Raw genomic sequence first — 14,959 nt, 5'->3', positions numbered from 1 at the left:
AAATTAAGCTGCCAGTAGTTAATTTTGTGTGAGATGCATCCATGCAAAGAACAATACCCAGTGACAAACTGACCATAAAAAAAAAGCTTTATTAACCCTTTTGCACCAGCAGTTCTTCAGGTGTCCATTGCCAGCAATGGAGCCCAAGCCAAGTGATCCAAGTTCCCACCCTCAAGAGGTTAGCACTTTACATTCACTTACAAAGCTGAGTGAGGTACATTTTCAGAAGTAGAAAGATTTGGTTGCAAGTCCCATAAAAAGATGGAGTGTTCCTTGGCCATTTTAACGGATTACAAAGTGGTATGGTCCTTGAGAACAGAATAATGCAGGCATTGGGAGCTCGAGGTGGCTCAGCTTCCAGGGAGAGCACAGTGACCACTAGAGCAAGACCCTTCAGTACAATTCCTCCTCAATCTTTCCACCTCTCAGGAGTGGACTCCATGCTGCAGTCACAGCCAAACAGGTAGACCTCAGCTACCAACTGGTTTGAAAACCCAGCCTGAGAGGGTTCAGATTTTCCCTGGATGTAAGCTGTAAACTCAGAGTGAGAGGAACAGAGAGACCTCAATGCTCAGTCAGGCTAAAGATAGAAAAATAAAGCTGGTTCAACCAGAGATATAATACTGCCTACAAATCAGGAGCTGAAGTCCATTGTAACCTGTATGCTTTTTTCCTCCCCAAGTCTGCAATCAAAAAGCATTTATATGGACACATACGTAGTTTAAAAGGCACAGGAAGTAAAAGCATTTCTGAACGACCTCATGTGAATTTAACATCAGTATAACTGTAAAATAAATAAATATGTGCAAGATTAAAAAGATCACAACGTTCTCCTCTGTGACATATCTTATTTTGTAAAACAAAAGAAAATACACATACGTGCATACATACACCTCACTGAGAATTTAAAAAAAAGTACAAACAGCCTTTTATCAAACTCCTATACATACTTTTACAGGCATTCAGAACATCACCATAGGAAACATTTAAATTACTACCTTAAAACGTAACCAAAGGTGGTTTTTTCCCCTATACAACCCTATACTTATTTGGGTGTCTGCAATCCAGGTAAGTAGAGTACATACAACCTCTCCCCCCACCCCCAAGAGAAACTGCAGTTTTTCAGGGGCAAATCTTCCTGGGCAACAACTGTTTCCCCCTCACAAAATACTCTGACAACTGCATATTTTGTAAACCAGCCAGAAACTCCAGGTGCATGTGACACTGAGATAGCAATAAAGAACACATGTTAACAGTGTTCAATTAACCAAATAAAAACACCAAACAACCCTAAATAAAAAGGTAGTGACCAATTCACAGGTAACTTGGCAGCGGTTTATAGATGAGATAAAAATCAAGGTGCTTAAATTTACATGACGGTCAACATTCCTCCCAAAAAAAGGGAACACAAAGATAAAACAAACCTCTCTCAGATGCTGTTGGACTCTTAGCTAATCACTTACAGTGAGTACAGTTCTATTGCAGTTTTCTTTTTCAAGTTTTGCTGGAAGAATTCAGCAAAGTATTTGGGATGCAGGAGCAAGGAAAGGGAGAAACTCAACATGAGCTACAAACTGATTCACAGCTAAGTTAACATTTAGAATCTAGCTTTCTAAAACAAAGATTTTAGAGCATCTCATTTTCATGGCATAGAACATTAATTTTGTTACATGTGACACTTTATTCTGGTTTTCTGCCAAACACAGGGGCCGAAACAATCTCTTCTTGTGTGTGTGGTAAACACTTGCAAAATTTAGCTCTCAATTCCTTGATGCTACTGGCTCCACGAGACCAATGGAAGGAAAGTTTTAACTGTCGTAGGCAGGATTATAAATTTACACTTGTTAGCTGTAGAATACTTGCTTTCCTGTGAAAACAGTAAATATTACCTCAGTTTGAAGTGTAATAAAGTACTTCTCCCTGAAACAACACTGTACAGCAGTCTGCCTCAGCCTCCCAACCACAAGGCAGACAGGGTATCTTACACAGGCACATCAAGTGGGATTTACATTTTTAAAGAAAATCTTTCAGCTGCAACTGTCTGAAGGAAATCACAAAGAGTGCAACCATACTTCAGTTCTCCTACTTTTCGTATTTTCCTTGGAAAAAGACCCACACAGTAATCTCACTCTGTCATGATTGCCCAATTTGTTTTCAAGTAACTGTTCTTAATAATCATCATTCCAGATCCTGTAAATTTATTGTGCTTCCAGTGAACTGAGAGTTATCAGAACCTGCATCATCTTCAGTGGAATTGTGTGGCTCCTGTTAAAGCAAACAGACAGCATGAAATACTTTCACCTCTAGATGGTTTCAGTGCTTACCAGAAACATTATCTTGACATTCATCCAACACCAGAGAAATGCTTGGAATGGCTCAGAGGAAACCCAAGGTTTTTCCATTGCAGGGATCCACCCAAACAGTGTTGCCAGTTTTTCTGTGGAACACTTCAGGTCTATTTCCATTACTAATGGAATAGATTTAAAATCACTTTTTCCTTCATTAACTCTTTACCATGGCCAACAGTCCCACTCCTCTTGTACTTCTAGGTTTTGAGGAAGGTGCCCCTCCTCAACAAAAAAAGGTTTATTTTTCTATCCAGAAACACACTTGGCAGGAATAGCTACATTGCAGAGTTTATCAAAAATGAGGTCCCCAACCAGGCTTTTAAACATAACTGACACTCCCATAAGGGCACCACTCTGAATTCTAGGTTCAAGAGTCTATTTCCCACTTCCCACCCCTTCCTGCAGCATTCCAATTCTGATCCTCTTTCTTGACCCACCTAGTATCTGCAGGATGGGATCAGAAAATCAAGGGTGGGGCATTTCAGAAAAAATGAGTAACATTTAGGTATTCATTACTCAGTAACAGAGGGAAAAAAACCACCACTTCTGATGTGTCAAAGGTTGGTAACAGACACAAGAGAAATTGTGCTGTGCAGATCTCTGCTTACTATTCCTTGTGAATGGAATTCAACTCCCAATGGAAAACAAGGTATTTTCATCAGGCAGAACATGAGAGTGCTCACAGTAAACTGTCTTTACCTTCAAGCAAGGCAATAAAACCCAGTGGCTTGTCATGCTGTACCTGAAGTATGTGAACAGGTAAATCCACTGTAAGCTGAGAATGTGATGAGGAAGACTGAGAGCTCAGCTGAAAGGGAAGATCTCCCTCTCCTGGGGAATCATCCTGTGAATGCAGAAACATGATGAAATTACACAACCCCCAGGTATCTCAGCACAATATGCCAAATTTCACTCAGTCTCACAATCTTAAAATATCTCATAAAGCCACTGCACTGTACTAGTAAGGCCTAGCCCCACAAAGATGTGGAAAGCTAGCTACAACTTAAATCTGAACCTAGCTCAGTGAACAACCTATTAGCATGTCCTCATCAACTTGGAACACTGGCAAGATCTGAACAGGAAGGAATGGTTCCTCTTCCAACAAAACTAACACTCAGAAACACGCAACAAGTTTCATCATGTTTTCATGAAGCTGATATTTAACAGGAAAGCTACAAACCTGTACATACACCCATCCAAAAATAGACCCATGAAGAACTCCCTGCCCATAGGTCTCTCCATGCCAGAGTTGTTAGGAATAAAGGAGAAGGAACTTACCCTTGCTCTGAATATTATACAGATATTATACACCTGGCAAAAAATGCATTACCTGCCATGCTCCACTAATCAGTCCCCACCAATTATTAGCTTGTTTTGCTTTTTTTAAATTTTAAGTTTTACTTTCGACAGAGAAGAGAAATAACAATTTACGCTGAACCTTCTTTTTGCAGGAATGTTTTCATGTTCATCTCATTTACTTTGTAAATAAGAGGTGGAATAATGTAAGGTTACTGCAGAGCTCAAGACCCCATCCAGGAGCAGTAGTACCTGAGTTCACAAACACTCAAATTCGTCCATAAATGCGAGTCTGGACAACAGGGAAGCTGAGTATGGTTTTTTTCTCCTCAGTTCTTACCTGAAGAAGCTGAATTTGCACATACTGGGCTCCAGTGGCAGGGTCCCTTATTGTCAGCCCTCCATTTGGCAGGACTATGTTACCAGCCAGTCGACTGCCAGGCGCAGATGAAGAAAAGTTGGTAGGGCTTACTTTACCACCCTTGTTTTTCCTCTGACCAGAGCCTGATGCCCCTAAAAGAAAGCAACTTTAATATTTAGATGGTGAGGAATAATTTGCCAGAGTTTTCTGCTAGTATTTTTCAACTTTTTGCAGCTGTTTATACCACGCAGCAAATACCCACAACAGTGCAACATAATGAAGCACCATCTGACAACTGCTGAAAGGCCAGAGAGCACTCAGCTGGTGAACTCCAGCTGCTGACTGAGCACCCTTTTACATGAACACCATTGAAAAATCACAAACTGCTAAGCTTAGGGCCCTCCCCTGTGGTAGCACAGAAATATCAGCATATTTGTGGTGTTACAGAAAGGAATTAGGAAGTAGGATTGCATTTTCTACTTTTCAATTTGCGACTCATTTCCTAAGAAGTCATGCACATGATTTTTCTAAACTGTAGATAAAGCATAGTGAAAAGCATTATTTACAGGAAGATTTCACAGACTGCTAGGTAGAACAGGCTACACAAGTACAACTATCACAACCTTAAGTTTCTTTCAGTTTAAAGCAGGATGAACCACATGCTGTATCACAAGCTGAAAATCAAAACCCTAATCAAAACAAATACAAGAATACAGTCCTGTCAGCTGTTCAGGTTTTTGATTTTTTTTTTTAATCTGTAATAAATGAAGGGCTTGGATAACCTATATTTAAACACTGAAGCTCCCTCTATAGTATTCACTCAATCTAGTTAAACCAATCAGAAATACAAGACTCTCTAGACCACTTTGAGAAGCACAGCATACCATTAAGGCAACAGCTGGTGAGAACTGGACTATTGGGAGTCTTGAACAGAAACAGGAATTTTCTGAGGTCATCTTAGGAGTCATGCAAAGTGCAATCATATTTTTTAAACTAACGTCCAAAAGACATGTTTGATGATACATGCACATGTTTGATAACACAAGGCATTTCAGTTCATAAAGCATTTATCCTTCCATGAGATGATCTGCTGAACCAGACAGAATGTATGCATGTATGCATTTTACAAATACACAAACAAAACAGTTTTAACACCAGAACTAGTCTCTCAACTTTCCTCAAAAACTATTTCCTTGATTTTCAAGAGGAAGTTCTAAGAGACAGCAAGGCAGCACTAAACTCACTCTATATTTAGGATATTTATAGATCACAAACAGATGATATTCCACCCCAGCCCCAAAGGCAGACACAACTCAAACACCTGAGCTCATGCAAGTCCAGGGAACCATGGACCACGTTTGATCTGACAAAGGAATGGTTATTATTTACATCAAATGGCTTTGAGTCAAACTGAGAAGACACATCTGGAATCATGACCTAAGCTCACTCTGCACAAGAACTCCTTACAAAGCTAAAGTGTAAGAGAGGGGTTTGAGTATATCTAGACAATAAAAAATAAACATTGTTACTAAGTGAAACACAGAAGCAAAATCGAGCTGATATTTCCATTGTCAGTACTGAGTAAAAGAACCCTCTAGATAAGACCAAAAGCATAAACAACAGAAAGCACAGTAACATTTTTTGTTTTAATAAGAAGCAATTGAAAAGACAGCTAGTGTCTTGCTAATAATCATGAAACATAGGGCACAGCTTTCTTTGTAAACTTCCTGTGAATCTGATATTTCACAGAATGTGATCATCCTGAGAAACAGAAGGTACACCACATGCATAATTATTTTAACTACCAATAAACAGGACAGGACATTTAAGAATGTTACTCAGAAACCTGCTCCCACTGCACTGCCCAAGTTACTAAATATTTTTATTTTGTAAATTTAACAGAATTAACAGCTTCTCACCTGTGTTGCTGCCATTCCCTTTTTGTTTCTTTTTCTTGGCCAGCTGAATGGCTCTGTAGTCTGTTCTTGCAGACCCACAACTCTCCTAGTCACAAAAATAAAAAAATAATTTTAAAAAGCCCAGAGATGGAAGGTTTTTAGAATTAAGAACAAAACAAGACAATGAACACAGACTAGTGAATTCTCAGACACAGTTATCTTCTATGCTGCAAACACTGAATTCTAGTTTCCCACGATCTTTTGATTTGTTTCAATAAATTCCTTGTATCTATTCAACATCCGGAGTTCAACACAAGAAGAAGTTAGCTCCATATTATTAAGTGCTCAGATTTTAAGAGTGTAAATATTTAGTTTATAATGTAAACAAAAAGTTAAGTCTGCAACAACACAGCAAAGCAGAAAGGGGAAAGTACTTAGCAGAGGAAAGAGGGCTGGGATGAAAACGCTGCAGTTACTGTTACAACTCACATCTTTCCTTGGAATGAAACAAGTAACACTTGTAACACTTATTCTTGTGTGTTCTTGTAAATTCCATTTCAGACGGATGTCTGCTTATTTTTAAAGGTTCTTCCTGAACTGTCCCCACCAGAATTTCAGTATTTCTTACAACTTGTCAGCACACTGAACCTACCTGTCTGTGAAAGCACACTACTCAACACATCGTTCTACATCTTTCATCAAAACAGAGCCAAAATGCATCATCTGCAAAATCTGACAGGTGTCCCTACAAAAGGTGTGAGCAGCCAGGGATATCCCCAAAGTCAGGCTGTCTCATCTAGGGGTGAATGCAGTTACTACATACCAAAAATGAGCTGCCAGTCACTGCGCCAAGATCCATTTCCTTCTGTGCACTGTAGCTCCCTGGAGGGTTGGAGAACACAAACTGTGTCACTACTTTGCTGCCCTCCTGCTGACCAACCACATCTGAGATGGGAAGCAAATTCCGTTCAGCTTTAATTGGTGTCAGTAACTCAGGCACGTTGGTGCTGCCGAGGCTGCTGGAAGGAGTCAAAGTGGCCGTGTCTATTGTTAAATTATTGCTGGATGTCAACCCGTGCACATCCTGACTGGAATTCCTCACTGACAGCGACGCCAGCGAACCCAAGGCTTCAGCATTGACAGTCTGTACATCATCCAAATTTAAAGTGCTTTGCTGTAGAACCGTTGCACTGGTTCCCAGCAGGAGAGAGCTGTCCAGGCTCTGGGGCATGTCGCTGCTTGCCACCAGGATCAAGGGATCAACTGCCTGGCTTAGGGAATTGGTAGTGACAGGCAGGCTCCCTCCGAGCGTCGAGCCCACCGATGCGACATCGATCGTGACAATTCCGGAGTTCACCAGCGCCATGTCTGTTGTAATCCCAGAATTGTTGCTGGACACGTTGGAAAACAGGGATACGAGGTCGATGTTGCTGAGATCACTCTGCCCTGGACTAGTGAGTTCACTGCTGGGGGTGAGGGAGCTGGTTGCTTCCAGCTGGGTTAGGAGATCTGGAAGAGAAGGGCTTGGTTATAAGACACAGCTTCCACAGACAACAGGAAGAAAAGGAAGCTTAAAATTCTATAAAGTTCTATATTCTTAGGCTACTAAAACACTTCCCAATTACCCTGAAAGATTTCAGGAAAAGCAGCCCTCTGAAATAAGTTAATTTCTTTACTGAGAAGTGTGAGTTACAAAAGCACTTGCCAAAAAAGAACACTAAGGCAGTGCAGGCTACGTACAGATTGTAGAGGAGTGAAAAGGATGAAGCTCTGCTCTTTGAAAAGTGCTGCAAATTCTCATAATTTCAGAGTATGACTTTCTGACAGAGATCCCACTGAAAATTTTAGAGGAGGGTGAAACCAACTTCAGTCTCAGAGAAGATTCTGTCATTCATATCTATGGAACTCAGATTTCAACATCAGTAATTGCACATTTTCCTTAACAGAACACTTAATTTTCCCACTGAACCCTCTGATAGACAGAGACAAGCCCTTTACCTGGGCTGAAGTTATGCTGCTTGACCATGTGTGTCTTCATGCTGTGTTTGGAAGTGAACAGTTTATTACAGTTGGAAACAGGGCACCGAGTCTTTAACGCGTCCACATCCTGAAGATGTTTTTTGGAGTGAATATACAGACTACTTCGTGCTGAAAACTTTGCACAACAGCCTGCAAGAAGATACATAAGGCTTTGAAGTTTCAAATTTAATGAAGTTTCAATTCAATAGTAATATTTAATGTCTTAACAAATCAGAGTACCCTCTACTTGCTATTCTGCAGCCCCTGTGCATACATTCAGAGGAACCACAAGAAAGTAAAGCTGTCAAAGGATAAGACAGTTTAACAACCTGTTTCTGACAACGTGAAACTCTTAAGTCATTCAGTGTAAAGCACCACTTTTTCACACTATGGCATCTGAAATTCTTCATGGCAACTGCTGGAAACACTATAAAAAGGAGAAACAATCATCAAGTAGAGCTGCTTTACTCTAAAAGGCTGAATAATCTAGATCATACCCAAAAATCTTTGTTTCTTGAGTCCCACTGAAGTGGTGAGAGTGGTCAAGCTACAGTATGAAACAGAGTTTGCTCTGTCACTCCTAACTCTGGGAATGATCACTTGTTCCAGTCTTCAGTTTAATTTCACCTCTTCAAACCCTGTTAGAAGAATCACTCTAAATTGTTCCAGTCCTGTACCAACCACCCAAAACCTTTAGACAAAAATACACATCAGTTACCAGGAAACACATAAAAGAGTGGAGCAATACCTTCTACTGGACACTCAAATGGTTTTGTACCAAGGTGAGTTATACTGTGGCCTTTCAAGTGTTCTGCTCTTGTGAAGGACTTCCCACAGCCTTCTACTGGGCACATGAATCTCCTGTCATCTTCGTGTTTCCTACAAGGGAAGGAAATTGTCATTGGCATGATTAAATCCACTACTGCTTAGGTACTGGAAGAGAAACAAAGACAAGCAAACAGCCAGTGGCTTAGGACAGTATAATCACAAAAAGTTTCTTTACCTTTTATGCCTCAGAAGCTTGGACATACTGGTAAAAGACCAGCCACAGCCTTCAAAGTCACAGATAAAAGGTCTTTCACCTTGAATAAAAAATGCTACATTAATAATCTAATACATAACCACATACTGCTACTAGAAAATATTAAAACCTGCTTAAGTTGAATTAATTCAAGACAAGACAACCAGCCTCTCCTGCAATGCACTGCAGAGTACTGTCATCCCTTCCCCCTCCTACAATCTGGGCTTTAACTCCATGCTATTGCATCAGAGCACAGGTATTTATCAATCCACCTCATCCTGAAGGTTCTTCAATAGCCAGTAACAGCATTACTCAAAACAGAAACACAACTCAACTGTTTTTTCCTGTTCTCATGATCTGTCACTGTGTTTTGATTACAAGACTGTGAAGTATGTGACATCAGTTTCCATCACACTGATGAATTTCAAGTGACACTTCAAAACATCTCAAAACTGTAAAACCCTGAAACCAGGAAAAGAGAGGACAGTAGAGGACACACCAGTAACATGACAAGGCTGCATTTCAGCTTTGCAGTGGCTCTTGCAAGTCAGGCGTGCTTGCCAGAGTTGAAATTTATCTTCTTGCTGGTTGGTACATACATTCCACATGATCTGAGAGCTTTTAGCTGCTTGTTTGTATCAAGAGTAAAATTTACGTGATGCTTTAAACATCTATGAACTTGGGAATAGAGCTAGGGTTGTGTTTTCTGGACAGAATGTACAATGATGAAAGCCACAGCTTTGCATGTCCTTAACTACTTTGCATATAACAACTTGATTCAGTGGATTCCTAACCCCAGAAGGCCAAGAATCAAATGCTTTCACTGACTCCAAATAATTCATGTCACCCTTCCTGACTTTCAGTTTCTCCAGCACAATGAAGTCCACTTTTCACATACTATGTTCCATGTACCTCCCCGTGTACAAGTCATCCCTGTGAATACCTGTGTGACTCCTCATGTGGATTTTCAGTCGGCAGGCTTTGTCATACTGTTTGTTACAGCCAGGGAATGAGCAGGAAAACTGCTCTTGCTCTCTGAAATGGGCTCGATTGTGGGAGAATAATGCGCTCACTGTGATAAACGTTCGCTCACAGCCTGGGGAGAAAAGGGAAACAGCACATCTGCTTGACAAAACTCAGTCACAAAAACTACACTTTTATCTTCCTCACAGCTTTTAGCGAGGTACTTTCATGATGGTTTTTTAGGATATTATAGAGGGGGGAAAAGGAAGAAAAACAAACTGTGAAATCCTAAACATTATTCCCAGGAATTATAATTGTTTTGCCCAGGTGGGCAATCACATAGCCTGGGTTAAGGCGCCCCCAATGAACGCTGGCACCGTGTCTTGCGGTGTTTCACTGCACTAGAACAAAGTTGCAGGAGGAAAGGCAGAGCATCCTCCAGATCCCAAACTTTTCCTCTTGGTAACTGAGGTGGCCTGGAGGAGAACCTTCCTTGTCACTCTGGGGTACCACGGAGGGGAAGGAGAAGCGAGAAGGAGAAGGGGCAGAAGAAGCGAGCCGAGCGTGGCACGGCCTCAGGGCAGAGATCCCAGCTGCTGGAAGGGGAGGAAGGGAGCCCAGCCCCGGAGGCGCCTTACCGGGGAAGTCGCAGCGGTAGGGCCGCTCGGGCTCCAGGTGGCTGCGGCGGCGGTGGGCGGCGAGGCGGGCGGCGCTGGGGAAGCGCTGCCCGCACGCCTCGCACTTGTGCGCCGCCTCCTGCTCGTGGGCGCGGCTGTGCGCCCGCAGGTTGTACACGGTGGTGAAGCGCTTGGCGCAGCCCGGCGCGGCGCAGGCGAACGGCCGCAGCTTGTCGTGCGAGTGCAGGTGCCGCCGCAGCTTGTAGGCCGTGGCGAAGGACCAGGCGCAGCCCGGCACGGGGCAGCCGAAGGGCCGCGCCGCCGCGCCCCGCCCGTCCTCGCCGCCGCCGTGCGCCGAGAGCCGGTGCAGCCGCAGCTGCTGCTTGCGGGGAAAGGCCTCTCCGCAGCGCGGCTCCGGGCACGGGAAGGCCGGCGGCGAGCGCGGGCGCGGCCCGGCCGGCGGCTCGGCGGGGCTGGCGGCGGCGGGGGCCGCGGTGCCCGCGGGCTGCTCGGCGCCGGGCCCCAGCGTCAGGACGCCGTTCTCGATGCGCACCAGCAGGCTCTGGTTGTTGATGGTGATGGTCCCCGAGAAGGCGCCGTCCTCCGCCCCGCCGCCATCGCCGCCCGCGGGGGGCAGCGGTGCCGGCGGCGGGGGAGGCGGCGGCGGGGCCGAGCCGGGGGCCTCCTCCGGCGGCTCGGCGGGCGGCGGGCCGGGCTGGGCTCGCCCCGCTTCGCCGCCGCCCGCGCCGGGCTCGGCCGCACCGCGCACCACGTTGAAAACGAGCAGAAGCCCGTCGCTGTCGGGCGCGGGCCCCGCCGGCGGCGCGCTGGGCGCCGGGCTGGCGCTGGGCTCCGGCTTCTCCTCCAGCAGCAGCACCGGGAAGCTCACGTAGAGGCCCGGCGCGATGGTGCTGCCGGCGGGGGAGGGGGCGGCGGCGGCGGGCGGCGGGTCCCAGCCGGGCGGCGGCGGCGCGGCGGGGCCGCCATGTTGCGCGGCGGGCCGGGCCCGGGCCGCCTCCGCGGCCGGCAGCCCCTGCGTTTCCATCTTGGGGGTCCCTGTAGCAGCGCCTGAAACCGGAGCCGCGGGGCGGGGCCGGCGCGGGCCGCAGCGGAAACGCGGAGCGCGGAACACGGAGCGGGCGCGGTGCGCGCGGCGCCGGGGAAACCCGGAGAGTGGAGCGGCGGACGGGACGGAGCGGGGAGCGGCTCGTGCGACATTAATCGTGGCACCGCTGGAGTCACCTCAAGTCTTGGGGATGATGCTCATGTCCCTGTTAATGACCAGAAAGAGTCCCAAAAGAATAAGGTTGGAAGTGACCTCTGGAGATAGCGCAATCCGACACCCCGCCAAGGCAGGGTGACACTGGGCAGGTGACACAGGAGCATGTCCAGATGGGGTCTGAATGGCTCCAGAGAGACTCCACGCCCTCCTTGGGCAGCCCCCTCAATGTACCGAATTTCTTCCTCATGGCGAGGTGAAACGCTCACGGTTTAGTTTATGGCCATTGCTCCTCGTCTTGTTGCTGGTCACCGCTGAGCAGACTCTGGCACCATCCTCTTGACTAACTTTGAGATGTTTACATGCACTCATGGCATCCCCTCTCTCTTCTCTAGAACAAACGAGTGCAGCTCCCCCAGTCTCTCCTCATTAGAGAGATGTTCCAGACCCCAAATCCCCTTCGTGGCCCTCCACTGAACCCTCTCCAGCTCTGTGTGTTTCTCATACTGAGGAGCCAGAACTGGACCCAGGACCCCAGATGTGGCATCACAAGCGCAGGGGGAGGATGGTGTCCCTGGATGTGCTGTGCAGGAACATTGCTAAGGGTGCAGCCACGCTCAGAGAGCTGAGAGAGGGAAATACTTTAGCAAAACACCCTGTGTACCATGAGTGGAAACATGGAAACAGCACTATGGGAGAACCCTGGGCAGTGCAAAGCCACTGTCAAGCATCACCCAAGGTAGACCAGCACCAAAAAGAAAAAAATCCTACAAAATCCTACAAATTCAGCTAATGCTGCCTTTTTCTTTTCTTTTCTTTTTTTTTTAAATTTATTATTGGGCAAAGCTTTCTCTGGGAGAAAGTTCAGCTGCCTTATGGGCTCTCCAACACTTTAGGGAAAAGGTAAAATGATCCTGTATTTGCTATGGAAATTTACTGGTCCCCGCTGCCATGGGACTGGCGAGCAGTCCCAGCAGATGGTGCTGTGATCCTTCTCCTGCTCAGATTATTCCCCCTTTCAGAGCATTCTCTGCAGCCAGGATGTGAGCTCTGGCCAGCACACTCAGCTCCAGGAAAGCTGGAGCTGTGGGTACACCCAGAGCTCTATGGGCCTAAGTCTTCCCTGTCCTTGGTGGCCCCAGCCATCCCAGTTTCCCTGTGGAGGTCTTTAAGTACCTTTCTTCATGTTCCCAGGAAAAGATAGGTCTGCACCTGAGGTTGTTGCTTAACACAAATGTGCATTCCTGGTTGAAGGATGTAAAACCTGTCACCAAGCTCTTGCCTCTTTCTGCAGCCATGCACGAGGTTGTCAGGATAAGTGTCTGCATTTTAGGAGAGCATTAAGGTGCTAAGATTCATAGGAAGGATGGATCAGCCTGGCAAGCTTGAGACTTCACTGCACTGCAGAAATTCACTGGTTGTACATCCCAGATGAGATCCAATGCAATGCCTACAGATGGATGGGTTTAAAACTCTTCTCCCTGTACTGGCTTTGTCCAGCAGCGAGGTCAGCTACCTAAACATGACATCAGCACCCCTACACAACAATAGCCTAGTCACAGTCTCAGAGTCTCTGCAAGCAAGCAGAGGACATAAATCAAGGCTCAGAAGGGTTCAGAAAGGAAACTTTGCACTGGGGTTGTTTATGGTTTCTGTGTGCTGGAAACCCCCTGCTATTTCATCCCTGACAGCAGGTTAGTGTTTGCCTGTGCCCTCCCAAAACTGTTGTAAACCTCAGGCATTTCACATTTGTTAAGTGCTTGAGCTTTGCAGTTAAAAGAGCAAAGTAGATGTGAATATATACATATAACTACATTATTAAAATAAACTCCAGTGAATAGTCATACTTAAAACCAACTGCTCATCAGTTCACTGCCTTTCTGTATCCCACATTGCCTGAATTCATGCTGCCTCATTAATAGACTTCATAATCTGAATTTCAACTTGTAGCTGTTTATTGCACTCCTGCATGTGAGTTCTATGTGTCCCTACAGGCAGTCCAGAGTTATCAGCTCCCAGGGAGACATTAAACATGGCTATACTGGTAAGGTTATATCCTCTGGGCAATAAGGCTACTAGGACAAAAACAAGATTCCTTTTGAGCCTGGGATGTAAAGGTGAACATGCTGGCAGGTACCTCAGTACTGAATAATACAAATGTGAGGAATTTGTGACAAAAGTTTCTTCAACATCTTGTCTGTGGTGTATTTTCAACTCAGAATTAAGATGAGGCTATGGAACAGCTCTACACTCCTTGGTACAAGAAAAGCCAGTGTACTTTCTGGTTGTTCCTCTTGACAAAGCAAGAACCACCAGTGGTTTTGGGCTAAGGAGATTAGAGTGGTTTCACACAATAGCAATACCCCAGCTTTGGACCTAGTCCACTGTGATTATTAATAAGGTAATGCATAACATATGTCATAGCAAAGCCTGTCAAATCTGCCTGACAACTGCTCCTATCTCAATCATACGAATTGGCAATGTGGGCAGGTTTTTTCCATAATGTAAAGCAGTCCCTATCAACTGCAGATTGCACTTCACAGAAGGCTCAGTTTCAAGCAGATGCCAGATTCTCACTGATCATCTGGAGACAAACACAGTGCGTGAACAGAGTAAAGAATTCATTTGTGATTCATAATAAACACTTCCCTTTTCTTAGCAGCAGAGGCAATGCAGAGCTGCAGAGTGCTCACCTGTGGGTGCCATGGGCTCTAGCAGGGTAGGGTTTCACAGTCCCGAGGATTCTGTCCTGTCCTGAGACTGCAGCTCATCACATCCCCTCTGCAGCAGCACAGCAGGTTTATGTGTGTGACACCCTTTCCATTCCAAGAGGTAATGGATGCAGTGCCAGGAGATGGAGTGACATTCCAGAGCAAGTCCAGGGGGAAGGGACTGCTGCCACTGTGTTCATGTCAGAATAAAGCCTGTGTGCTGTGCAAGGGCCATGCTTAGCATGAGACAGGACAGCTAAGAATTACATTTGTACACACATTAATTTATATATTATCAGGAATAAGTGACTGTTGTGTTGTTGGGGGATTTTTTTTCCCATTTAATTTTCAGGGAGAAAATTCCCATTCCTTTCCCATCTTGAACAGTTTCTTATTGCAAACATTGTTCCAAATATGTTTGTGAAATGACTGTTCCTGGTGGACCTGTCACAAACACAAACAGATTTGCCCCATTAGTAAGTTAGAGAGGAAAAACAACTCTAATA

General features: G+C 45.3%; 1 protein-coding gene across 1 annotated transcript; it reads right to left on the bottom strand.

Annotated features, from left to right (window-relative positions):
* Window positions 1-69: 69 nt before the first annotated feature.
* On the bottom strand, window positions 70-11,568 carry ZXDC (ZXD family zinc finger C). The gene is made up of 10 exons (XM_033071571.1): window positions 10,545-11,568; window positions 9,887-10,039; window positions 8,926-9,004; window positions 8,671-8,801; window positions 7,902-8,072; window positions 6,727-7,412; window positions 5,925-6,009; window positions 3,985-4,157; window positions 3,091-3,192; window positions 70-2,265 (listed from the first exon to the last, which is right to left on the bottom strand). Exons 1-10 carry the CDS (start codon window positions 11,566-11,568, stop codon window positions 2,179-2,181), a joined length of 2,691 nt encoding a protein of 896 aa, XP_032927462.1. The 3' UTR covers window positions 70-2,178.
* Window positions 11,569-14,959: the final 3,391 nt, after the last annotated feature.

Source organism: Catharus ustulatus, chromosome 13 (genome assembly GCF_009819885.2).
Source record: "Catharus ustulatus isolate bCatUst1 chromosome 13, bCatUst1.pri.v2, whole genome shotgun sequence".
Taxonomy (NCBI): domain Eukaryota; kingdom Metazoa; phylum Chordata; class Aves; order Passeriformes; family Turdidae; genus Catharus; species Catharus ustulatus.
This window is presented reverse-complemented; position numbering and strand designations above follow the sequence as displayed.

Excerpts from the sequence above, each read along its gene's own strand:
- ZXDC (XM_033071571.1), bottom strand. The coding sequence starts at position 11,568 with ATGGAAACGCAGGGGCTGCCGGCCGCGGAGGCGGCCCGGGCCCGGCCC. Across the intron at positions 10,040-10,544 it reads CTACCGCTGCGACTTCCCCG|GCTGTGAGCGAACGTTTATC; the intron begins GTAAGGCGCCTC and ends TTTTCTCCCCAG. Across the intron at positions 3,193-3,984 it reads TGCAAATTCAGCTTCTTCAG|GATGATTCCCCAGGAGAGGG; the intron begins GTAAGAACTGAG and ends CTGCATTCACAG.